We start from the raw sequence: 27,371 nt of genomic DNA on the forward strand, positions 1-27,371 counted from the left end.
TTGAAATATTATGGTTTAATAAGCAAATGAGTCAAATGCACTAATGTCAGGCCTATATCAAATCTGAACATTGGATAAAGCCAGGTTCTTTAAATTATTCTTTCATTTAACATTATCAGAGTTAAAGGTTCTTACAGAGGAGATTTTGGATATGTTTGGTGTAAGTGCTACTGATTTCTGGCTCGGGGCATGAGAAAAACTCATTTTAAGAAAACAGCTCATATTGTAACTGAAATCTACAGATGCAAATATAAAAAGTGCAATAAAATAAACACTTAAATGTCTACTTTGAAACTATGGTTTTGCCTGTAGTGTCTTGCCTTAAAAGACTAAACTAGGCTGAGGGGGATATCTATTTACAGATTAATTGAGATCTTCATCTGATCTTGATTTATAAATTCCAGATATCGATCTTTTACTCGGTTTCCTATACCACTTTGGTGGTGCATGGTCTCCGCTGCTGAAACTACAGGTTTGCGGTAAAAGTCGAGATATTTTACCAGGGTTTGCAGTCCCATCAAAATTTGAGAAGATTAAAAACAGCATTTACCATATAATATTTATTTCTTTTTTATTTCTGCAGGTTTGGATGCTTCAATATTTAAAAGCCGATTGTTGTAATGAATCATTAAAAAAACATTCTAAGAGTATTTTACTAAACTAAATATTTTATAAGTGTTCATGAGTTTAGGTCATTCTACAATTGTATAGGCCTAATTATTTTATACATTATTTTATTAACGCTTTTAATTTACAAAATAAATTATTTCACTTCAGTTTGTATCTTCAGAGCAGTTTTGACTACAGCATAGTTGAACTGCATATTTTGGGCTCCGAGTCTGGTGCCAAGTTAGATGGTTCTTTGTATAATTGACAGCACATAGATATCTGTATCATTACCCAGCTGCCCTAGGAAAAAAACTTGCTGCGTATAGACCACAGACCACAAGCGTCAGCTGGCTGAGTCTGGGTAAACACAGTGATAATCTGATCAGACATCATTAAAAGATGAGCTTCATGGGGCGCCTTCACCCACAGTCTACCAGTGGTATGAGCTCAACTAATGCTGGCTAAAATAACACAGACTGCTGAGAAAGACAGGGACAGGACAGAAGAATGGGAATGGAGTTTAATGTGACGGATCAGACCCCGGGCTGCAGCTAGTAATTAAACCGCAGTGTCCATATGTGTGACTGAGATAGAGAGAATGTCGCAGGGATTACAGTGAACAGGGACATCTGAGATAAATGTTTTTGGAGGGCGATGCAGTAGACACCTCAGGCAGTGTTCAACACTGGTCATTTCTGCTCAGCTGGTGAGGGAGTATGTATGAACGACCGGATAGGACTTACTGTAATGAATGAATCAAAATGAGTTATGGGACTAAATACAATTATAGTTGATTATAAACCACATCCTCTCGAAATAAATTAGCTAATGCTGCTTTATTAAAAGAAACAGACAAATGTATGTATAAAACGAAATGCCTTTATTTATACAACTTTAAAAAAACAATTTAAAGCACAAAGACTTTAATAAACATTTGTCCTGCATAAAAAAATGATCGCACATTGTGCTTCCTTTGCAAAGTCTGTACAACCTCTGGGTGTGCAGCTGTTGCGAACCAGTTCAACCATTTATTGCATACACATGAAATACACATCGCATGTCAATTTATAACTCGAGAATGAAAGAAAAGAAAAAAAAACTGAAAAAAGAAGAGGGAAAAAGATCAACCACTTTTCTACTGTTTTACAATTCTAAACTGCAGCAGCTTGCAGAGGAAGGCTTTGCACATTGTCCAGACTGGAAAATATATATTAAAAACAGAGAGAGAGAGAGATGATAATAAATTAATTCAAGAAACTATAGTTGTGCTTTCACTTAAATGCAAACAACGTTTGGTAAACCCAACTCAAAAAAGAGGCTGTTTTGAAACAAGGCTTTCAAGATCAGAGATGCTGTTCCAAGTCTCTCTTTTCCCTTTCAAAATATTTAGCGCTGAGCTTTAGCTCAACATCAAGATTTGCACACATCCCCGTAGATAGCAGTGATTCATTAAATTCCCTGTTCCCTTCTATATCCACTCCATATTATACAAATCTAGACTGGAGGTGAAAAAAGAAAAAACTGTATCAAAAGGCATTTCTTCAGGGGAGGAAGGCATGTATATACCACCTCAAAATGTTCCATTAAATCACACCATCTTTTCCAAACTAAAAAAAAAAAAAAAAACTAGAAACAAACTAGATTAATGCTCCATGGTCTTCACAATACAAAAACTAAAGTTTCTGATAAAAATAACCCAAACTTTAAAGACTTTGGTACAGTATAAATGAAATGTAGCTTTTTGCCTCACTCATCTCCCCTTTAAACATACTTCTGTCTGCCCATTAAGCGACAAGTATGAAATGTGCATAGTAAGATCCATGTCGGTGAAACTACAAGCAACCTGATTTTCATGGGAAAACATGATTTTTTAAACCAAAAAAGGTCAACACAAAGGTATGCCACCAGGCTAAAGCACCCATAGTCTCTAAAAGCTACCTCTGCCAAACAAACCAGAAGCTTTGAAATAAAACATGTAAACGTCACATTTTTCTTCTCCGACGTTTCTTTTCTGAAAATCTGAAGCCAAAAGCTCACACTGGAATGTGAACATCTGTGCGAGATGGTTCTGAACAGCAGGTTGCCAGATAATGGGATAATATCTCGGCCTCCTCACGGCTGTAGTTAGGTGAGATAGAGATCGACAGGATTCAGCCAGGTGGCGGTTTTACTGCTGAGGTTAAGTGGCTGATTGCTCAGAGAAACATCAGGAAGAGCCAAAACTCTTTTGAACTCGAAAAAGAAAATATTTCCTTCTGCACTTGCCAGAGGGCTGCTGAAATTATTATAGAGATGTGAGGAGACGCTTTTGGATAAAAACAGATGCTAGAGTCTTACATGCAAAATCATTTCACTATTTTAATGAGGAAGTACTGATTATCTTTTGAACTGCATCTTTTGCTTGGCTAAGATGCTAATTATTGAACTGGATGTGAAAAAAAACATGCTTTTGCTCTTCATAATGGCGTTTTCATAATGAAAACAATAAAAGGGAATCAGATGTTGCCTAAAAAAATCATATTAAAAGAAATCACCTCTTTTTTGCAGGAAAATTGAGGAAATGGGTACAGCTACAATAACCTTGCAATCAGCTGACAAAGGTGAAAATTCCCTCACGAAATGATTCACTGCAATCAAGGCATGAGTGAGAAAAAAAAACGTGATTGCTGTGAGAAATTAAGTCACAATTCCTCACATGGTTGTATAAAGGCATCCTCACCACACATGCATGCCACACAAGTAAAGTGCATGACCAGTCTACATGTAGCGCAATTCAACTGAGGTTTGACTTCTTATGGGGATGAACACAGGCTACACGACTGTTCAAACTCCCTCCAAACTGTTGTATTCTAGGCTTTGTGTTTAATAATCTAGGACAGTGGTGTCTTAATACCCATAGCAATGGTTCCTGAAATCTGTTGTAAACATGAGGCAAGTGACCTACGACCAACTCTCTAAAGCTGTAAGTACATTATGGGCAGGAATGAGCCGCATTAGTGACAGCTCAATCAGATTGTGGCGTGGTTCTGACAGAGCAAAGGATCATGAAACGCAGACTGAAGGCTGGACAGTGGGTTGAACAAAAGGCGTTGTGTTTCCTTTCGATGTCGAACCGATCAAGTAAACCTTCACTGCCCACTGAAACATAATAATGCTACACTTGAGGACATTTTCAGCATTTTCTTCGTAGCTTCTATGCATTAGCGCTCTGCTCACAGGCTACGAACTTAAATGACTATTGCAGCTAAAGTTTGTTCTCTATGATTTATTTTCAATGTTTCCGCCAGTCTGGTGAGCTTTCTGAGCTTTACTTTGGAAGAAGGTTCTGAAAGCTGCTTTGCAATCCCACATCTTGACTGAAGTGTGCCCAAATGTGGCAAATCTCAGCAGACGTGTTTCTCACTCAAAAAACCTGCAGATCAGGAGCTTTGAATATTAAATACCTAAGCCCTCCCTCTTCCTCATCCAGACACATGCTGCAAGCAGCTGCGTTTGTACCTAATTAAAACCTCAGCACAGACACAAGAAGCACTGCAATTACTGTCTCAAACAGAAAAATCCGAGGGCAACCAAAGTTTTTTCTCCACGCCAGACACAGTGGCCCTCACGGAGGCAGTCAGGAAGAGGACGTGAGGGTCTAAAGAGATCTTCGAGGTGTGCTCCGCTCTAGTTGTGCTTGGCCCTCCCTCCTTTCAGGTAGCTTTTCCAGCGCTTGGCGAAGTCCCTGAAGATGGGCGAGTTGTCAATAGTACCCAGCAGCTGGAGCTGGTTGATGTGCGTAGTATGATAGTCCCAACGGGCCAGGTTGGGCGCCGTGCCCAGTATAAAGTGGCGCAAGTCATAGATGGTGCCCGACCCTGTATCATACAGGGGCAGCATAACTTTTAGGGACTCCATTCCCTTGCTGTACAGCTGACCTGCATCCCGACCGAGTTTCTCACCTGCGGTTTGCGCCAGGTCATACAGGCCTATGAGGGAATAGATGAACCCGTTCAGAACGAACGAGCTAGGGATTGTGGGATACTCCTCATACCAGTCATACTTATTCATGAACACGGCTTTGACGCCGTGCTGCTCCGATGGCAGTTTGAAAGGTCCGGTGGCCCGCAGGGCAGCCTTTAGGTACGTGTCATCTTTTGTCATCAGATAGGCACGCACTAGAGTGGACATGGCCTGCCCCTGCGCCATGGCCGAGTACCAACCCGGCTCCAGTGCACGGAAACCCTCCCCGAGTTTACGAGTCACCATGATTGGCCAACCGCCACGCTCGTCTTGGTTGCGCACCAACCAGTTGCTGGCGGCGAAAAAAGCCGCCATATGTGAAGTGGTGGAGATTGTGATATTGTCTATCATCCCGTGGCCGTGGACCACTAACTTTACCACACGTCGGGGCATGGTCTTGGTGGCTTTGACCGCTTTGGTGTTGGAGAGGCCAATGCCTTTGCGGAGGTCAGTGAGAAGGTCACGGGTGACCGTGGTCCATGCTGTCCGAGGGCCGATCCCATAGGTGATGTCACGGTCCTTGAAAGAAATGAGCTGGGTAGTGGTGATATAGTGGATAACAAACGGAGGCCCTTTCTCTGTGGTCTCCAAGATGACAGAGATGCTACCATTAGATGTGAACTTCAGGTCAAAAGAGATGATGAAATCTTTTGTGTTGCCAAGAGGAAGTGAGACGCCCTCTGAGTTTTCTAAAACACAAGGAATAGAAAAAGGAAACATTACAACACATTTAACAGGATGTGTACTACGGTTGGATCCATTGCAAAATTTTGGCTTTGGTACAACCACAATTAACTTGATGCCATAAGCAACAAATAATCAACCTTATTTGACTATTAATATGAAACTGCAAATTCTTTAACAGCACAGTAACCATTAATCGATATAAAAATAGTCGTTAGCGGCAGCCCTAGGTTATGTGTTCTACATTCATAGAGCGCGTCAGACGAGAGCGGTTGTCATGTGGTCGGATAATTTTGTTCTCTTAACTGTTATCATTGCTGTATTGTCAACGTGTCTAAATGTAACTTTTGCTAACATTTTTATTCAAAACCACGATTTCTCTATAAATTTTTTTTTTAAATCAATAATAAAATCAAACACAAAACATTTCACATTAATTACATTTAACATTATCCCCATGTGCTGCACGTCACATCAAGTAAACAAAAACAAATGTTGCCTGGTAACAACATTTTTGCAATTCTAATATCACATCTTTGAATTATTTTGCATCACAGTATTATTATCAGTATAACATGTCTACACAAACTGCATGCATAGACGCACTTGTTTGTACAGATTCACACACACTTAGAGATAGAACTTGTGAATCGTGACGTATAAGTTGTATTCAACCCACAAGGTTTTATTTGTCATTTTCTCCAGGGGTTAATTAAACAGACACGTTGGCGTCAGAGAGGCAGAAAGGCTCAGACTGTGATCATATTGGACAGTGCTAAAAGTTATTTCTCCTCCAGAAGACTGTTTGGTACACACTGCACTGCAACTCACTGCAAAGCGAGCAGATCAGTTTCCCAACTCTCAATCAAAGTACTTTATCTCTCTTTTTACAGAAATGCACATTCAACAATTCATCCTAAAGTCATCTCTCATTGTTAGCGTCAAATCCCTCTCGCCGCCTCTGTCTGTGTTGCCTTCTCTGACAAGGTTATGCAGAACAAAAAAGAAACCTATTCATACCCTCTACTGAGAGAAGAAAAGGAGGCATGAAAGAGCAAGCGAAAAAGAATGAGGTTGAATACTTCAGCAAGAGAAAACGCGCAAGACAGAGTAATATCAACAATATTAAAGCAACACAGAACATGGGACAGGAGAGGGATCAAAGACAAAAGCAAATCAAAGGAAAAGAAAAGAGGCAGCAGAGGACATTTTGGCTCAAACAGCCCCTATCACTATTTAATGCACTCATAAATCCATTACTTAAGGCAATGCAGAGACTAAGTGGATTTGTACTGTTCTGCTCTGATTACCCTCCCATCAATAGCAGTGATGTGGAGGACGGAGAGAGCGGGAGGGAGGCAGCGCCCTGCTGGAGCCTTGGACCTAGTGTGTCCTAGTTGGCTCCGCTCTAATCAATGCTCTGGGTGATGACACCAATTACTGCCTGCCACCGCGACAGTCCTGCTAATTCTAATGGCTATTGATTAGCTTAATGCTAAAAAGCAGCACAGTGTTTCCAAGACCTCAGAAATGCTGCCTTATAATGCAGTATCCTGAGGGAGGAACAGAATGTACCGTCTACTGTGATGCCTCCATCTGGTCGATTTCTGAAGGCAGCGTAGATGTCTCCTTCACTATTTGGCAAAAAATGTTTAAAGAAAAATGTAGTCTGATGAAAGCAGATTTTTTTCAGCATATGATTCTATTTTTACAGACAAATAAGCATTGTAGTCATTAAATAGCCTTTGTTCGTTTCTAAAAGATGACAGTGGTGATTGCATTTATTTAGAAGTGTCATTTAAGCTGAATTTTTCAGCATGATCCTTGAGAAATCATTCTAATGAACCATTCTAACATTCAAGTTTAGTTTTTTTCTCGGATGAATATAGACAAAAAAAATCTTTTGTAACATTATAAATGCCTTGACTGTCACTTTTGATCAATTGAAGGCCTCCTTTCTGAATAAAAGTTTACATTTCTTTGATTTATTTTTTTAATAATTAATATATATGTATACCATGGACTGTCTGAATACTCAATTCTGATTGGCTGAAAGGTGCGCAATAAGTAAGGGATAATCCACGGCTAGCTGTGCATTAAACAAGAAATATAATGTAGCGATTCAGTAGCAAAGCTATTTTATAACAAAGTCACAGGGAAGCGTTGATAAGTTTCTGCGCTCCTGAAAGTTTCTGTGTGTGCACCTGCAGCGCAATTTTCTGTGTTAAATAGTGTTAGAGTGTATGAGGCACCATCAGTGGAGTGTGTTTTGACATTTTGAGGGTGTTTATGTGCCTGCCCAGTGGAGCAGGACTGTAAAAGGGTCTTGCAAAGACGCTGATACAAGTATACAGACGAGATAAGGAAACAGGTAGGCATGCAAAGAAACTGCATTGGTTTGATTTCATCAGACTAAAGCGTTTACATGGCATTTTAAAAAGGTACTGAAATGGAATTGTAAACATACTAAGTGTGAAGCTGGAGGACAGAGAATCCAACAGAAATAAAAACAGAATGCGGTGTATGAAAAACAAAAGAATACTAGACAAATTAAATGAATTGCATGCATGTAGTTCAGTATCCGTTTCTGTACCTGGAGCGCTGAACTGTCGTACTGATGTGGCTCTGGTCTTGTCGTAGACTCTAGAGAGAGAGCAGCCCTTAGGGACAGTCCATGAGCTAGACCAGCTATCTCTCTCCTCCGCTGTCTCATACACCTCCATGTGGGACAGCCGCTCTGTCAGGTTCTTACTGTAATGACTCAGGCCATACTGTGCTATCTGGATAGCATAGAAATACCCTTGCGGGCCCCATTGCGTTGACAAAGGAACTCCTATAGGGAGGAAACAAAAGAAGAAATATGAGAGAATGGGTGTTAAACGGAAGAGAAGCTAATTTTATATATTTATATATACACTACCATTCAAAACTTGTTACAGGGGTTACAGATAAACTCGCATTGATAATGCAAACAAAGAGTATCAGACCCAGTATAATGTGATGCACACATAATGAAGCAAAGTGCCTAAAAGCCCCCCTTAAAAAGGCTTTTGTAAAGCAACGACAGCAATATAGACCCAAATGTTCAATACATCATTGGACTCATAATAAACAACAAATAATATTTTTTACTGAGAAATACAGGTTATTAGCCTTTCGACTTATTTTCAGTTGCCAGGCAACATAGTAACTTGCCGTAATAACACAACATTTTACATTCATAAGTGTGCATATACCAACTGTTTAGCTTGGCCATTTTAGGCTTCATATGCGTCTTTTGATGTTAACCGTTTTATAATGTTAGCTGTACTGTTGAATCTTTTGAATGTAACTTAAGTATGATAATGCGACATGAAGCAGTGGTTTCTACACTGACGCCATCTTCATTCATAACAAATAATCTTGTTTCTGGTTTCATGACTTCTAAACAATTTAGATCAGATACACAATCCAGAGTACTGACAAGTGAAAACATATAAACCTTCAAATTACCCAGAGATACACAAAAGAGCGGTGAACACTGGGAGGACAAAACCACTGAAGCAAATAGTCTTCAGTTAGTATCAGTTACATTGATCTCAAGTATGTTTTGCTGTCAGCACTGACAAAAATGCTAAGAGTTATAGGTCAGCAGGCTTTCATTAACCCTCTCTCCATCCTTTTTTTCATTTAACCACAGCTCATCTATTCTACAGCCTGGCATGACAATAATCAAGCCACAGGCAAAACACTGCAACTGCGCAGCTGGTTTATTGCTGGCTTTAAAGTCTATCCACAAACATACACATAAAAAAAACACATGCAGGGTTAAACACAGACATAACAAGGCAATATAGATGACAAACACACCAATGAGACTGCCTTCCACTTTCCAGGACGCACACACACTGGCTCTAAGTGGGACCTGTATCAGGAGGCATATGGGCACTGTGGAGGCGCTCTCTGGCCTAGATACTATTCAGAGCCCTCTGATCCTCTGCTGTAGGAGACGCCATCCCTCAAACTGAAGGAGGAGGAAAAAGGAGCTCTCTTTCACTGTCACTCTCCGTACTCATCTCCTTTTCATTCCTTTTTATTCTCTCTCCCTCGCTCGCTCTCTCTCTCTCTCCTTCAGTGGAGACTGATGAGTCTGTCCGCTGTCTCTGATAATAGGCTCTCTGCTCTAACTCACTGCCGCAGGCTCATGTAGGTTATTACCTCGGAGCTCAACACACTGTTTTGTGCCTCTGATGCCCGGGATGAGAATGAAGGGAACAGAACCTCTAATTAATCTTTGTTTTGTGCATTTGCAACACCTTTCAAAAATGAACATCTTTCATACTACAGCGAAATAAATCTGCAGAGATTAAAACCTCTTTCTGCTGGCGTAATAATTTGGTCCCGGGGACCAAGTTAAAAATACATGCTAACAGATAACCTTAGGGAGATCCAACAATGATGGACAACACCGGCACCATAACAATCCTTGAACACTGGATTTAAAATGTTACACTTGCACTTTGAGGCAGCGCTCGCTTTAATTTTCCATGGATACCGGAGGAGAATCAGAGGCAAAGCTTCAAACCTCAGATGATTCCCTACAGGCACCTTCATTCCAACACGGCCATTACTGCTACAGAGCTTCTTTGTAGCGTGGAGAACAGAGAGCGGCTCCATGTAAACAGCCTCTGTAAGTGAGTAATGGACAGGCTCTTGGTTATGGAGGAGAGGAGGCTAGAAAGGAAACAAAAGTAGGGGACTAGTACAAACTCTATCACTTTTGTGTCGCCACAGACATTGAAGATTTCATCTCGACTCATAGACATCACAATTTTTCCACCTGCCACAAAGGAATACGGATGCGCACACGGAACAAGGCCCAAATGTTTTAAAAGCTTTCACCAGGAAAGAGTTGAAAGTAGTTTAATCTTGAATGCTGATCAATAACTTTGCAAAACATGAAAGCTTTTCAGAGCAGCATGCCGGATGTGCTGCATTTCAGCATTTTAATAGAGTGCTGTTTTTTTGAGCATGTAAAGTGTGCAATGGTTTGTTCACAAGCTTGTCCTTGGTTACACCGATATACCCTCACATGCAAAAAGACTCAGTCAGCTTTGAATTCGATTCATTTTGATTTAATTTGAAAATTCTTCCACTTTGTTTGCCATCCTGTCAACCACTGCAGTGAATAGTAATGTTGTGGTTTGGAAGGCATTCTTTATTCTCCGGTATTGATCAGACCGACCTCATTTTCAATACTTCCATAAGAAGTGATTACTTCATTACCCAGTCTCATTATAAAGGAACACAGAAGAGTGAAAGGCACTGAGTGGATCACTATTCTCTTTAGCAAGCATCACAAACTTTGTGTTAATAGCAATCATATGATTGTGGTGATAGCCTGATGGCTGCAGGTTCAATGGTTCAATTCCAGGTAGGGGTGATCCAAGAAATGTAGTGAGACTGAGATCAGCTCTATCACTGTGATGCCTCGAACAGGGCACTTAACCCCGTCTGCTGAAGGACGGTCCTTACGAAGAGATAGAGAGATGGAGAGAAGAGTGAGCCAGCAGGAAATGGTTGAAAGTAATCTGTCAGGGCAGACAAACAGTGATGGATCACTGACACAGCGGAGAGACAAATGTGGTTCCTGGACAGTAAAACGCCTCTGAAGGACAAAACCTAGACCGCTATAATCAGCTTTGAAGGAGTGTCATCTCTCAGTTCATTTTAAAAATGCTTGTCATTTAGATTCTTAAAAAAAAAAAGGCAAATGATTCTGCTTTAATTTGGTTTTGCTTTTTCTCATTGACATTCACTAGAAGATGCATGGGAGTCTGAGTGCAAAATTATTCTCCATTACGTTTAAGGTCATCAAATCAGCTCTTGTGATTCAGTTCTTGGCTGAATCAATCCCACTTTCATTTGCTTAATGTATAGTCCATTGAGGGTGCATTACTCACTAAGAACCAGACGTAGATCATTCAAGCCTGGCTTCCAGGAAACTCCTCTTGGACTGCACTAAATGACTATTAATGGCCACTAACAAGTTGTGTTAGAAATGAGGCAGGTCGCTTTGCCTCTCACTTCTCCCAGTGTGCCACAATTAAGTGCTGCTTTAATGTGACATGCATTTAGGTGAATCTTGATGATGAGGGAGAAAGTAACTATGTGATTTTACTGAAACACATTAAGAGAGCCGTTATGCGTAGGCCCAGGCAGAATCTGCTGACTTTTCTAACATTTCTACTCTAATTATGAAGATGAAAACTAGCGGAATAGATTTAAACATGGTAAAACGGTGGCATTGAGAATACCATCCTTTTACTGGTAGCTGAATACATACTGATGACCGAAAAGTATAGCCCAAACATCCTATGGAAACCTTGTCCATTGAATATCTGGCATTTGCATTCATCTCAGGTGGTGTGATCACATGGGGACATTCTTAAATAATGCACCAAAATGAAAATAAAGTTCTGGTAATTACATTTGGGTAATTGAACTCTGTACGCTGTTCAGGGTGTTGTTTTCTAATGTCTAACCAGTCATAGTGAAGTTCTTCAGGAACGAGTTACAAATTTTACTCTTAATATGCTACCTAGGGATGCCACAATTCTCAATATAATATTGAACCGTTCGGTACAGCATTCATGGTTCAATAAGCACTTGTGAATTGCGTTTTTTTCGGTTTTGCATTGAATTAATTATTTTTCTACAATTTCTATAATTTGCCTCCATCGCAATACTGAACAACGCGACATACATTCACATCACACGTTAATGTTAAAGTTATACTCACGGAACCCTATAGTTATTCACAATCAAGAAAGTTCATTATTTGCAAGCGTTTTAAAGCCTTGCCGGCTCATTCGCGTGCGCGGTTTTAACATGCGCTTTTCCGAGCGCGCGCACTAAAAGCCTGTCAAACACGTGATTACTGGACTAAGTAGTCTCACTGTGGTAATACTGTCAAATACACACAAGGTTAACATAAACACAGTCGGTTATGTCTAAGTGAAAGTAAAATCGCATGTGTCTGAATGTTAGATACATGCAGGTCTTAAATTGACAGCAGTGCAGTAGTGAACACGCTGTCCTTAAAGGGACAGTTCACCTCTAAAATGATGTCATTATTTACCTACTCACTCTAATATTGTTCCAAACCTGTATTCATTTCTCGATGACAGAATGTTCTTTTTTGAGTGAACTATCCCTTTAATGTTAATACAACAACAAAAGACAAAGAGAAAATCACTCATTGCTCTTGACTGAAAAACTAATACAGTAGCTTTAATAAGAATCAATGTATATTTTATAGTGAAGTCTATGTAGTGTTTTATTTTTACATTTATTCATTCAATTTCATACTTAAATGCTGCTGTACTGCTCTGAGCTGCCAGTGTAAATCTTTATATATATTTATTTTATATTTTACAATACACTAGGAATGTGTACAAGTTTTTTTTTTTAAGTTTTAAGTTTAAGTAAGGGTTTTCAATTCTTTTAAGTAAAAGAATTGCAATAAAAAATAGTCTTTTTTCTCCTTAACCTCTTGCTGTTCCTGTCGCCTAAGAATAGAATAACAAAAAACTGATGTGACAAGCCATCAGAACCGAACCGAACCAGAAAACCGTGGTTAAAAACCGAGGTATGTATTGAACCGTGGACTAACTGTATTGTTGCATCCCTATACTCTACCATAATTTTTGGTGACGTGCGTTCACACTGTTGACATGTTTGCTTGTCGCTTATCCAAGTTGTGTACATGAAATAGACAATAAAACAGTCAACACGCATAAATCACAGAAGTGCTAATTAAATATCAATTAATTCAATGATTTCGGTGCTCTAAAACAATTTCATCCGAAACTGAAAATGCTTGCTGTTTTAGTCAAATATTTCAGCTGCCAAAATTGATGCAACACTATTAAATACAGTTGTAATCAGTGCAAAGTTCATGCATGGGGCCACACTTTTGATCCATGTTAATAAACACAAGTTAACACCAGGTGTAAACTGCAATCCATCTCAACTGATTACTTGTGTTCAGAAACATCAGCATAGCAATGCTAAGCAAGCATTATCAGATAAGACAAGATCAAATGTGAAGAGGTATCACTATTAACACAAAACTCACCTTCAACTCCACTAATGCACTTGACTCTGTCACGCACCTCCACGTTATACCCCTCAAAGGACATGAAGACTCCGTTGGGGTGGTACGGCTCTCTCTGGGCGTATACTTTGGAGTAACTGTGCGAAAACTCGAATCGATCATAGCCGTCGTACTGTACCACCTTGCCGTACACCTCAAAGTACTTCTCCATCCAGCTGAAGGGCAGGTATACCTCACTACCTTCTCGACGGCCCTTAATGGTGACATCGTCGTTGATCAGGCAGTCGATCTCTTCGTAGCGTACTCCGCCGACCACAGGTGGAGGTTCGGGGGGCTGGGGCTGCTGCGGATGGCTGTCTATTTTCGGGCTAGGAGGGGGCTGGGGGTGCCGGGGCAGGAAGCGCAGTGCTTTCTCACTAGTACACTTGTTCCACAGAACGACCGTGAGCAGAGAGAGGAGAGCGCAGATCACTATCAGGGTCTTGTAGTGAACACGGGCTGCCAGACAACGCATCATCACTGCTTACCTACAAAATGTAAACACAAACGTACATTAACACACATTCTATGAAACACCTATTGCCTGAACTGCAATAACAGGCAAACATGCAATAATACACTTACACTCCCCACACTACACCAGTGACATTTCAGATTTAAGCTACCGAGTAATCAGTAATCCAGTCAGAGAAAATGTTATGCATACCTACATGGAATTAATCAGAGTTTAAAAGGTCCAATCAATATTTTTCCCTCTGCATGAATAATCAAATGCAGCATTAGAGTAATTCAATATCTGTCTGGATGACTGTGTATACTGTTTAGCATATTTCTTTTAAAATTCATAATAGCAGGGGAAAAGCATTTATTTTTTGTTCTACTATATTTATTTATTGTTAAGGGTATAATGTGTAGCTTTCGACCAAAAAAAAACAACAACATGCACAATGGAGACTTTTTGGATTTATTGTGTCACTTCTGTTGACAATGGTGGATGCAGTGTTTTTAACAATTATTTATATACTATTATAGAATTTTTCTATTTAGCTTTAATTAAATTTTTATTTCAGTTTAAGTAATTTTAGTACTTAAACATTTAATTTCAATTAGTTGCCAAGGCAGCATTTCAAATTTTTGTTCAAGATTTGCAAGTTAACGTTTTTCATCTATTATTTATATTTTATTTTATTTTAGCCTTTATTTAAATGACCAAAAATGATTTTAAGTTTTGGTTAACAAGAACAATCTAGCATGCCAGTCAGTCAACAATGTTTCCATTCTAGACAATAGTAATATAAAAAAAGAAGAAGTTGTGTATAAAGTTTATGAAATGCTATACAATAATACTGGTCTGATAATATTTTCATTTCTGAATAAATTATTCATTCATATGACCCGTTAAGGAAAAGTCACAAGACTTCTTTTAAAATGCAAATCTAGTACAAACTAAAGTGGAAATAAAGTGAAGGTATTCATCTCTAGAAATCACAGAAGTTTTTTTTTTTTGGATACTTTTCACATTTAGTTTAGAATATGGGATACAAAACACAACTGGTAGTTTATTATGACTACTGTTATTGCAATAGTGATAAGTATAACAGGAAAGAAAGAATTCAATATTCTCTATACATCTTTCCTCGTTCACAAATCATATTCTGCTCCTGCGGTTTCTGTACTAGGGAGAGAATCACATTAACTTTGTAAACGTAGCTCATAACGCAAATCAGCAGCCTCTCACACACATCATCTCTTCTCTCTTTGGCATGTTATCTTCTTCACGAAGAATAAAAATCAATAAGCAGAACAGCCCTGCTCTCACTACAGCAATGGACAACATGCCAATGCCATCATTAGCAGTCCACACCACTGTGAAACTAAAGCTAAGACTAAGGTCAACAGAGAATAAAAACTCATCAATCCATCAACCTAAACGAAGTGCCAAATAGTGCCACACACTCCATATTTAACAAACGGAGCCAAAAGGACCCATACGTGATGAATAGTAGCCGTACGAACACACCTTCAGCCTGGCCTGCATACACTATATTGCCAAAAGTTTTGGGACGTCTGCCTTTACGTGCACATAAACGTTAATGACATCCCATTCTTAATCCGCAGGGTTTAACATGGAGTTGGCCCACCCTTTGCAGTTATAACAGCTTCAACTCTTCTGGAAAGGCTTTCCACAAGGTTTAGGAGTGTGTTTATGGGGATTTTTTATCATTCTTCTAGAAGCACATTTGCCAGGTCAGTCACTGATGTTGGACGAGAAGGCCTGCCCTGGTTCGCAGTCTCCGCTCTAATTTAGCCCAAAGGTGTTCTATCGGGTTGAGGTCAGGACTCAGCCAGGACTGTGCAGGCCAGCCAAGTTCTTCCACACCAAACTCACTCATCCATGTCTTTATGGAGCTTGCTTTGTGCACTGGTGCGCAGTCATGTTGGAACAGGAAGGGCCCATCCCCAAACTGTTCCCACAAGGTTAGGAGCATGAAATTGTCCAAAATGTTTTGGTATGCTTAAGCATTAATGTTTGCTTTCACTGGAAATAAGTGGCCAAGCCCAACCTGAAAAACAACCCCACACCATAATTCCCTCCTCCACCAAACTTTACATTTGGCACAATGCAGTCAGGCAAGTACCGTTCTCCTGGCAACTGCCAAAACCAGACTCGTCCATCGGATTGCCAGGCTTCATCACTCCAGAGTACACATCTCCACTGCTCTAGAGTCCAGTGGTGGCATACTTTACACCACCGCATCCAACGCTTTGCATGGCACTTTGTGATGTAAGGCTTGGATGCAGCTGCTCGGCCAAAGAAACCCATTCCATGAAGCCCTCTACGCAACACTTGAATTCACTGAGCTCCTGAGAGCGACCCATTCTTTCACAAATGTTTGTAGAAGCAGTCTAGATGCCTAGGTGCTTGATTTGATACATCTGTGGCCAAGGAAGTGATTGGAACATCTGAATTCAATGATTTGGAGGAGTGTCTCAATACTTTTGGCAATATATTGTATGTATTAGGTGAAAACAGGATTTCATATATTCTGAAATATTCACCGCCACAGAAGACCAGCGTAACTGAATCATTCTTTTTTCCAATCATCCCGTTTAATCCTCTTTGCAGAGTTTGCACTTGTTTCACAGACCTGCGCTCCATCTCTTTTTAATCTCTCTCCCCTTTGCTTCGTCTTCCCCACGTCGACTCCGCACCTTCTGTTCAGCGCATGCAGAGCAGAGCAGAGCAGCGTCTGACTGCACCGTGAAAGATAAGCAGCTCATCTCGTTTGTCGAGGCTATAAATAATTTGATCTTTTTGGCTTTCACAGGCAGAGTTCACATGCCGTTACTCTAAATTCAGGCACATGCTCAGAAAGTGCTGTCTGAATCCTAACGCAAAGCACCTGATCAAGCATCCCTGATGGAGCATCTGGATCAGGCGGCCCACCGCAGTGCAGGGTGCATCTGTGTACAAGGATAATTTGCATTCAAATCCACTAATATGCAGGAGATATGGCTGAGCTCTGTATAATCCAGAGATCAAACTAAAAACAGGAGGAACACGGTTGTAATCCCTTCTCTGAACAAGTGGCACAGTGGACTAAAAGGAAGAGTACACCACGTCCTAGAGAGCATCATACCACGCTAGATTTAAGAAAATAGAGGGGCTTACAGCTGGTATTAGGAGTCAGGGATGAATACGGTTTAAAATTGTGCCATCCCCATAGCTACAGCTGTGGGCGATCGGCTCCTTTGAATAAAACAGAGCTGAGTTGACTTATTAAACGCAGTGCTCTCAAAAACTGAATTCAAAACAGGCACATCTATCTCAGCAGAGCGGTCCCCATTAGAATGCGCTTAGCGCTGTCTCAGTCACAGAGATGACCTGACGTTGGTAACGCCCTTTCTGAATCCTCATCACGTTGATTCATGAGCTGCTCTTTCATCTAATGCAGACTGCTATCGATTCTCCACATCTTCAGTTGTTTCCTGCCACCTGGATCAGGACCTCGACACACACAGTTGCCCTGGTCATTCTAAATACAGCAGTATAACTGGATCTTATAGTTAAATCAACATAATGGTACTAATTAGTACAAAAGTAGCTTCACATGATGTAGCATTTGAGTTCCCATAAAACAAAATTGTTATATTAAGTAGTATTTGTTAAGTGTGTAACTGATGTGACGTCAATTCGAACAAAATCAGGCCAAAACGAAGTTCGTTTAGAGTTCAACAGCTTTCCAAAACAAACTTTCCGGAAAAGTTCGCTTTGGCTTGTAAACATCTTTGTACTACCATTGGTACATGGCAACTACGTAATCGGTATGTGTGCACGGAGGCTTCCTTCACGTGGAAATGTTTTCCGCTTTGTTTCTCCTTTTCAAATCTGTTGAGGTCAGACGTCCGTGAGTGAAAACATGAACACACTGGAGAGCTGCTTTATAGTAGAAAATTAAGTTGTACTTATGATGAAACGTTTTTCATGTTTAACAGGTAAAGCTGCTTGCTTTTAAGCAATCTATTGTAAAAAAGTGATAGAATATAAATAAACATGACGTGACTTTACTAGAGTGCCGAATTACAGAGCTTGTGCAAACAAATATATCCATGTTGCTAACTTGCTATGATGCTTTTCTTATGCTTTTTGCTTGCTGTTTTCTCAGTTTTGTTGTGTGGGTGTTTATTTTGTTATTGAGAGGAAAGTGCGCAGCTCATATTTACATATCTAAATACTGCTCTCAGCAGTGTGGGCGCCGTCGGATATTCGATAACAGTATATCACTGCTCACGTATTTCGAACTTCGTTTTACCCCTAAACGAAGAATGAAAAACAACTTCGCCATCTGTATATCGGGCCCTTCAGTAACAAACTCTTCCTTGTCTTGATCTGCTTGGCACATGTCCCATTCTGTATGTCTACATTACTTTGTTTCTTGATCATGTGTACAAAACATCAAGCAGTCCAGCCCACTGATAATTTATCTACCACAGTATGAAAGACAGTGACATCTCTACTGGTCGACATGTCTATGATCGTATGGTATACAGTCTTACTGCCCAGCCCTAGGCCGCACCATCCCAGGCTGATGTCCTCTGCTGGCACCTTGAGCCCAGGGAACAGTGGGAGGTATTGTTGACACATGAAAGACCGTCAGTGAAGGGGGGGACAGGGCTGGCACAGGAGAGCTGGGTGCAATGAATACCAAGCTTTCGGCTCATTTGTCACCACAACCCACACAGACCTGCTCCCGAGACTGCACGCCTGTCCTCCCTACTCAGGCCTGCCACGGGCTCTTCATGCCACACCAGACAATGCAGAGAGGAGCTGGAGCCCTGATGACGATTTTTTTTTTCACATTTATGTAACAGGTTATAATGTGTAAGTTATAGTAATCACAATCGATTCTACTAAAAAGAATTAAAGCTTTAAATATTGGCTTTAGAATTAAAATAAATCTTAGAACAGCAAACAAAGTGACAAATCTAACCACAGGGTATTTACTAATGTGCATGTTTAATCCATTATGAAACATCTGTCAAACCTAAAAGGTTTTGTGACAAGGGTTTGGCAGTGAAAGAAACAGATAGTAAATCTAAGACCTATTTAAGGAAACTTAATAAGGGTTAAATGGTATTCAACCGCATTTTGAAATGCCACAGGGAATATGATTTCCTGCACTATTACACAACATATTAATCACAGAATACCTCAAATATGAGACATTGTGCTGGCTCATACATCAAACCGAACACAGGAGAAATTACAGAAATTAAGTCTAAGATTTTGACCATACACAATATGGATAATGGAAAAGAAGAGCAAGACTGTTAAGCACGTTGAATTCTTTTGTCACTCACTGGCTGGCTGGAACTGTAGACTACAATTTGCCAACTGCACACTAACAGCTGCACAAAATTATTAGCATAACAGATGAGAAATCCCTGGCTAAATTGACAGTCAGAATCCAGCCCTGGATCATAGCAACCCAAATAGTTAAAGGGGTCATGAAAAAAAATGTATACTGTTGTCTGAGGTCAACTTATGACGTTTGCATAGTTTTTACATTCAAAAACATCATAATGAATAAGAAATAAGCTATTTTCTACCCTGGTTTTGAGCCTCTCTCATGGAACGCTCTGCATTTATGGGCGTGCCGCACTGAAGACTTGGAATTAAACACCCACTGCTATGATTGGATAAACTTTGCATATTATAATGAACGATCGGCTCCCCTGTGAGTGCACGTGAGGAATTGTTTTGAAAGTGCGTGGGAAAACAGCAACCGGAATGATTCGCTCACAGGGCTCGCAAAATTTCTTTATCAAACAAATACAATGATTTAGCTCTCATCCACCTGCAATTAATTGGAATGTTATTTTTTATTACTTGGCCCGCCCGATCGGTGGATTTAACCGCAAACCGTGCATAACTACACAAGCCTCACTGAGTCAGACAATTCAGCATGATCAAAACTTCCGCGATTGTACTTTACCTTCAAATATCAAGTCAAGAGAGTGAACAACGCACATCAAGAAAGGAATGTTATTTCACTATTTAAGATAGCCCGTTGGCAGGCTTTTGATACGTTTTGGTTGCCCGTCTGGAAAACACATAGCCCCGGGACGTCTGGCTTTGCGAGCCCTGTGACAGCGTGGTAAGTTATGTTCAGTTAGACATGTACACATAATCAATAGATATCAAACGATCTGTAACAATGCAATACTATCACATATAAAAAAAAATGTGCATCATTCATAAATGTAATCTCATCCTGCCTGCAAATCCAATCCGTGTTTAAATGAACATACGTGCAATGTCTTCCCCACGTGAGCTGGATATTCATTAAAAATAAAGTTCATCCATGCATTCATAATATTGGAATCCGAATTATGCAGCATGTTTATTGCTTGGAAGTTCGATCCGGTTTAGCTATGTAGGCTTATGTTATTTATTTACACAAACATGCCATGCACAAATCGGTGGGCAGGGCTACAGAATCAGGCGTTTCACTACACTCTGATGTCACAGCTTGGCACATTCTGAGATCGAGCGTTTGCTGGGCCTGGTGTCAATAAAAGCTTTTCTTTAACTAACAAGGACGTTTTCAGCTCCAAAACGTACAGAATATTCCTATGTCACGATGAACTTTTATATATCAAAGGCTGAATGCAAAGTTGATTTCTCAATTGAGGACCCCGTTAAGTTCTTTTTTCAATCATTACGACTGAGAACTAGAAAAAAGTTTTTTCTGTATACACAAACCATCATTATTCCCATTAAGACAACACAAATGTACATACTTCATGCATTTAGTATTAAACATTTTTGACAAAACAGCCAGATTGTATCCATCAGGTTGTAAAATGAGAACATTCTTAAATGTTTTTGAATAATTCCCTGCAAAAATTGCTTCATGGCATAATGGTCAGGATCAGATGTTGGCATGCTCCTAGTCGAGGACACAGTCTGACCTGCCAACAACAGCAGAAATAGTACAAGTCTAATGCCAAGGAAATGTGTTGCCCTCTGCACAGCACTGAGAAGTGAATCATGTGTTTGAGCTCAGGTGTGTCAGATCTAACTAAACTCTGGACATTTCCACTCCTCTGAACTGCTGATCAGCCTGGGGACGATTCAAGGGCAATCAGGAGCTTCAAAAGAAGCTTATTACTGAAACCAGACCTGACAGCTAAAGGATGGGTAAAAATAAATGAAAGATGTAAATCAATTAAACAAAAACACACCGATGCCCTGTTCCAGTGAGAAACAGCTACATTATTAGACTCATTAGAGGGAAAAAAATATGGCCAGAAGGACATCACAGGGATTTCCCCCTGTGTAACAGATGCAGCCCATAATAAGCACAGTTGACAGGCTAATAATAATGCACTGGATGTAATTTAGTCAAATTCTCATTAGAAAGGGAGCATGGAAGAACTCCCAGCAGTTATAGAGGACACGCACACATGAACATACACACGCACGGCATGGGGTCAAGTCTTAAAATTACCCCTTCATTTTGCTGTAATATCAGGAGAGTAAGGCTCAAGCGCAGCCAATCAGATGTACTAGGACTGAACCTCATTGCAGGTTTGATCTGATATTAGACAGCGGTACAGTGCCATTTACTCTCCTGCTATGGTGCAAATCCAGAGTTTATAGCTGGAAAGGCAAGATGATCAAAGAGCAGATGTTGCAAAGATCTCCTTCTGGCTGTTATTTCATGATCTAATCAACACACCTGTTCATCAGCACCATGAAGGCCCAAAGAAAAACAACTTTGGCTTGTACATGAATGCAATTAAAACTGGCTTCTACATGAACGCAATTAAGAGCAACACTAAAGACAGCTTGAAAGGTGTGCGATTCATGAAGACACCTGACTGATAAGAGAGAGAGATGGCTCAATAACTATTATTCCCCTTGTTTCCTCGTTCACTCTTTTTGTTTACTCTTTTTTTTAAACTTTGAGACACCAGAAAGATGGGGTCATAGGAATTTTTTAGGAATTAGATCTTATGGCATTTAAATAAATAAAAAAAACTCTTGAGCTTAATATTCAGGCATTATATATGCAGCTTCTTTTGTGCTCCACATACTGTGAAATGTAGGCGATTGTCATGCAAAAGAACACTGCAAGGACTATACTCCTGTTCATCCCTGGAGGAAGAGTAGTTTGTTACAGTGTCTCTGAGCACCCTAAAACCACTGGTATTCTTTGCTAGTGTGTACATCTTCATTGTATGACCAGGCTTTTCCCCTAAATAACTATTGTTTCTTTCCATTTAATTTCCAGTGGCCACTTTAAAAAATGTAAATGCTTTGTCATAATTAAATCAGGAATGGTGAGAGAAGATTGTTCTTGGTAAATTTTCGTCTTCAAATCAAACTTGCGTCTTCAGCCGACAAAGTTTAAGTTCCGTCTGGCTAGCGCACTTCCCATAATGTTTACACATTAGGTTAGTAGGCGAAGAGTAGGCTGTCTTTTGTGTTTGTTTGAATGCATTGGACCACTTAGGCATCTACACTACGAAAGCAATCCAGTGGAATGCGTTTTCGACTACCTCTGAAAGTGGACAAGCTCAAAACGTTTTAGACCCTGTTGCCCACCTTCTAATAACAAAAAAATAAATAAAATCAGAACCACTACTACACATCACTTTAGGGAGAAAAAGTTCTGTACATCCCAAAAACCATCCTTTCATGTTTGGGGTAACTCAAAAAACAGGGTTATTATGGACATTTCCTGAATGACAGCATTATGGCATATCATGACTGCACATTATTTGGTATCTTTAAAAAAAATAACAGAAAACAAAATAAAATAAAACAAATGCCCTCATCAAATAAAATTCACTATTCAATGAATAGGTAAGGAAATAACGAACTTAAAGGGATAGTTCACCCAAAAATTTTAATTACCCCATGATTTACTCACCCTCAAGCCATCCTAGCTGTATTAGACATTCTTCTTTTAGACGAATACAATCAGAGTTTTATTAAAAAATGTCCTGGCTAATCCAAGCATTATAAATGGCAGGCCAAAATTTGAAGCCCAAAAAAGTGCACCTATCCATTACAAAAGTAATCCGCACAGCTCTAGGGGGTTAATAAAGACCTTCTGAAGCGAATCCATATTTAAAACTTTATAAAGCAAAATAACTAGCTTCCGCCAGACCGCCTTCCGTATTCAACTTACGAAGAAAGTGTAACAGCTCTCGCAGTCCAACGTTATACGTCGCGCCAGTTACACTTTTTTCATGAGTTGAATACAGAAGGCGGTCTGGGGGAGGCTAGATATTTTACTTTATAATGTGTCCCTCTAAACTGAATCAAAGAGAGACGTTTTGGATTTACTAAACTAAAGGCTAATATATATCCAGGATTGAATGAGTACTTGGGGTTTGTTTTTTGTTATTTGATATTTGATGTGGTGTTTTTGAGTATATGGAAACAAAATGTCCTGGTGAATGCTAAATGCTGTAAAGAGATGTCGGTCACATGACAACTGTTAACTAATCAGATGACAATGAATGACACTGCTTTCACCTGTTGCTGAGTTTGTTATGCTGCTCTCCCTGAGGAAGGCATAGGCCAAAACACGTTGGATTTCTTTTATATGTAGCCATCTGATAATGAAGGCTTTTTAGTTTGAAAGAGTGCCATGGTCATCGCAAAGTTTTCTTTGATCACTATTCAATGGTCTTTAAACTAGTCTGTGTGATAAACCAGTGTTTAAAGGCATATCTCTTCTTGCAATGGGTGAACAGAGAAATTGCTTTGAAGGTAATGCCCTTCATCCAATTCATCAGCAGTCAGCGGATTAGAGCTGTTATATTACCAAAAAGCTTACGATCTTACGGCCAACGGGGGGATTAAACACACTTAAAATGAAGACAGGAGAAGCAAACCATCTGACACACACAAACAGCACTAGCAAACAGACTGCAGTCACTTTTAGGGGCTGTTCACACAGAATGTGTTTTTCCATTTTTCATTGTTTTTCAATGTAAATCTGCTATACGGATGTCTTTAACCGTTGCACTCACAGGTTGTCTTTTACAGCATCTCACAATAAACGAGTACAGACTGGACACATGCTAGATATAGCCTATGTATGCTTGCATCGTACAAACAGAGACTGCGACCTCCAGTGATTTAATCGCTGTTGGTGTGAATGAGGCTTTATGGGTAGAGAGACCTTGATCATCAGATCAAGCTTAAGTCAGATGGAGAATGTAAAACTAGTTGGAATGATATTCTTGCATATATGATTTTTCAAGATATGAGGCTTACATTTACATCAGATCACACCACATTTACAGTGCATCCGGAAAGTATTCACGTTTTCCACATTTTATGTTATGTTACAGCCTTATTCCAAAATGGATAAAATTCATTATTTTTTTCCTGAATTCTACAAACAATACCCCATAATGACAACGTGAAATACGTTTGTTTGAAATCTTTGCCCAGACTTGAACCAGATTGAACATCTCTTGAGAGATCTGAAAATGGCTGTGCACCGACGCTCCCCATCCAACCTGATGGAGTTTGAGAGGTCCTGCAAAGAAGAATGGGAGAAACTGCCCAAAAATCAAATCAAATGAAAAAATAATGCATTTAATCCATTTTGGAGTAAGTCTGTAACATAAAGTGTGGAAAAAGTGAAGCGCTGTGAATACTTTCCGGATGCACTGTACACAAACTTAATAGTCTGTTATACTGACTGACTGAGAGGTATAAAAGTCCTGTTCTCCACTGACTCCTTGCTAAATACACTTCTGCTTCATTTGTGCAGGGTACCTTGTTATGTAGCTTAGATCTGTAATATGTAAATTAAGCTCTGTCATTAGTTAAGTATGTGGGCTTTGTCTATATTTAGAACAAAGCGTACAATAAAAAGTACACCACCGTCCAAAAGTCTGGAGTTAGTACATCTTTTTGTAAGAAATGTTATTCAGTTATTCTGCAAGGATGCATTAAATTAATGAAAATTAAAACAGTAAATACATTTAAAATGTTACAAAAGTAAATGCTGTTCTTTTGAACTTTCTATTCAAAGAATCCTGAAAAAAATGATCCGTTTATCAAAGGAATCAAATAAATTGTAAAATATATTCAAATGGAAAGCAGTTATTTTAAATTGTAATGATGTTTCACAATAATACTGTTTTACTGTATTATTGATCAAATAAATGGAGCCTTGTTGAGCACAAGAAACTTTAAAACAATTTTAAAAAATGTACTGACCCCAAACAATTGAACAATAGTGTACTTAAACTATTTTGATGTGTTGTTTGTACAGCGATTTCAACCATTTCATATGGCACGACACTAGCGTGAAAAATTTATCAGAAGCACACTCTAAAAAAAAAGGCTCGTAATCATAGGGGAACCTTTTTTAGTGCTATATAGCACCAATTTTGGTGCTTCAGTGGTTCTTCAGCGGTTCTTCAGAGGTGCTATATAGCACCTTAGTCAAAGAACCGGTGAAGAACCTCTGAAGAACCTCTGAAGAACCGTTGAAGAACCTCTGAAGAACCGCTGAAGAACTGCTGAAGAACCGCTGAAGAACCACTGAAGCACCAAAATTGGTGCTATATAGCACTAAAAAAGGTTCCCCTATGATTACGAGCCAAGAACCATTTTTGGTGCAATATAGAACCTTTTTTTTTTTTAGAGTGCAGTGTCAAGCAAAAGTGAGTGGATAACACAATAGCGATTCAGGTGGTTGCCAACTTCAGGTTTGTAAATAACAATACTGGTTTTTGTTTCTTACCCAGCTCCAATCATCAGTGAACTTCTGACTGTGCCATCATTGTGCTCTATGCCAAAGTTAGGATACCCTGCTCCGGTTCATTTACGGATCTGCTTCACAGAATAGTTTGTCATACCTGAAACAGATGAAACGGAAACAGTAATGAGGTGAGCTGTGGAAATCTTATATTCAAGAAACTCATAAGTCACTTTTCCACCGCCAGGCCGGATGGTTCTAAAAAATGGTAAGGAACGGTTCCAGTTGTATTTCCACTTCGGCACGATTACAATTACAAACCGTTGGCATGGAATGGAACGATTAAGCAACGAGAAAGGTTAGGCCCGATGGTGGAAAAGCGACTAGCCTAATCCATGAAAGAATTCTCTCAGACATTTTCTGCAACAGTGTCCTCATCTACTCTGAGGTGGTGGCCAATTTCAGATATCATATATTAACACCGGTTGTTTGTTTGGCGGATGTTTTAGCTGACTGTTTGGTGGAAAAAATGGCAAAGCTAGCGTTGTTGTAGAATGTTAAGATGAGATCAACTCTAAGCTAATTGGCAAGTTATCCATAAATGAAATCTGTTGTGAGTGAAAATGAAACTGGCGTAGCACATTTACCCTAGGCGTTAAGTACATTTTCACGTCAAGGAACACTGACTTACAGTCTTTAAATAGACCATAAATGATGGAGGAGAAACAAATACATATTAGTAATTGCATTCATGATGAATTTACAGGCTTGTCGACAGTCCGGTCGTTAATGTAGTGACAATCCATCAGCTACAGTGTGTGGAGAGTGACTGCAACTCTTCACCCCACAATTAATCTCCGCCATAACAGTCTTCCAGCACCCAAGGAGAGGCTTGTTAAATTAAAAACTGCAGTAAATCACACCGTAAAGAGGGTATTGATCTTTTATAAAATGGGAATATTGACGAAGCACTTAAATCAGATATTCTCTAGTTTATACATTCTGTTGGATACAAGGCTCATTGACAGGGCTCTCATCCGTCACGATGTAACAATGTTATGGAATATAAAAAGAATAGATATACCAGGAATGATTAGACATGTAGGTAATTTATGACGATTCAAACAAGCAGGGTTTTAAAAGGCTACATAAGCAACACACATTTTCATGGTAAAATGTATTTAATGCTTATCATTGCACATCACAGATGCTGATCTTCAGGTTGTCTGTCTTGGAGTCACCGCAGCAAAATCTCAGCATGTCAGTGCTAGTTAACACCTCATTTACGTGCGTCTGCGGGGCATTGTCGGCTGTTACTATTAAAAGCCTTGTCTTTCATGCCTACTTTCTCACCTAAATCACAGAAGCTGAAAGATGAAATCTCAACAATTTAAAAATTCCTTCAGGTTATACTCCAAAAGACTATAAAAGAAGGAAAGCTACAAACAAAAGAAGCGTGACATCATGCATCAATGAGAACCTTGCACAAAACTCAATGTGCCAGGTCACTTCCTCTAGCTACTGATAGTAATCCCTTAAATGCAATGTAATGTCCAATATGTGAAATGATCATTTTTTAAGCATGATCTTTTCAACAAATCAGTTTATCTCATTCACAAATTCAGTCTGAACAATCGGATCACGAATCAAACATCACTTATAGATATTCCAAGGAAAGGGTAGTGCAAATATTATGGTTTTCAGTGAGTAACAACTTTGATTTCATCCTGTTTCTC

General features: G+C 39.6%; 1 protein-coding gene across 2 annotated transcripts in view; it reads right to left on the reverse strand.

Annotated features, from left to right (window-relative positions):
* Nucleotides 1-1,469: 1,469 nt before the first annotated feature.
* The window catches only part of glceb (glucuronic acid epimerase b), a 53,719-nt gene continuing 27,817 nt past the window's right edge, over nucleotides 1,470-27,371 (reverse strand). For both annotated transcript variants that reach the window (XM_079837779.1, XM_079837780.1), the window contains 4 exons: nucleotides 25,681-25,795; nucleotides 13,415-13,920; nucleotides 7,889-8,128; nucleotides 1,470-5,300 (listed from right to left, as the gene is read on the reverse strand). In XM_079837779.1, the coding sequence (XP_079693905.1) occupies nucleotides 4,276-5,300; nucleotides 7,889-8,128; nucleotides 13,415-13,910 (1,761 nt within the window). In that variant the 5' untranslated portion in view covers nucleotides 13,911-13,920; nucleotides 25,681-25,795 and the 3' untranslated portion in view covers nucleotides 1,470-4,275. The remainder of the gene's footprint in view (nucleotides 5,301-7,888; nucleotides 8,129-13,414; nucleotides 13,921-25,680; nucleotides 25,796-27,371) is intronic.

This window comes from Gobio gobio, assembly GCF_949357685.1.
Source record: "Gobio gobio genome assembly, chromosome: 2".
NCBI lineage: Eukaryota > Metazoa > Chordata > Actinopteri > Cypriniformes > Gobionidae > Gobio > Gobio gobio.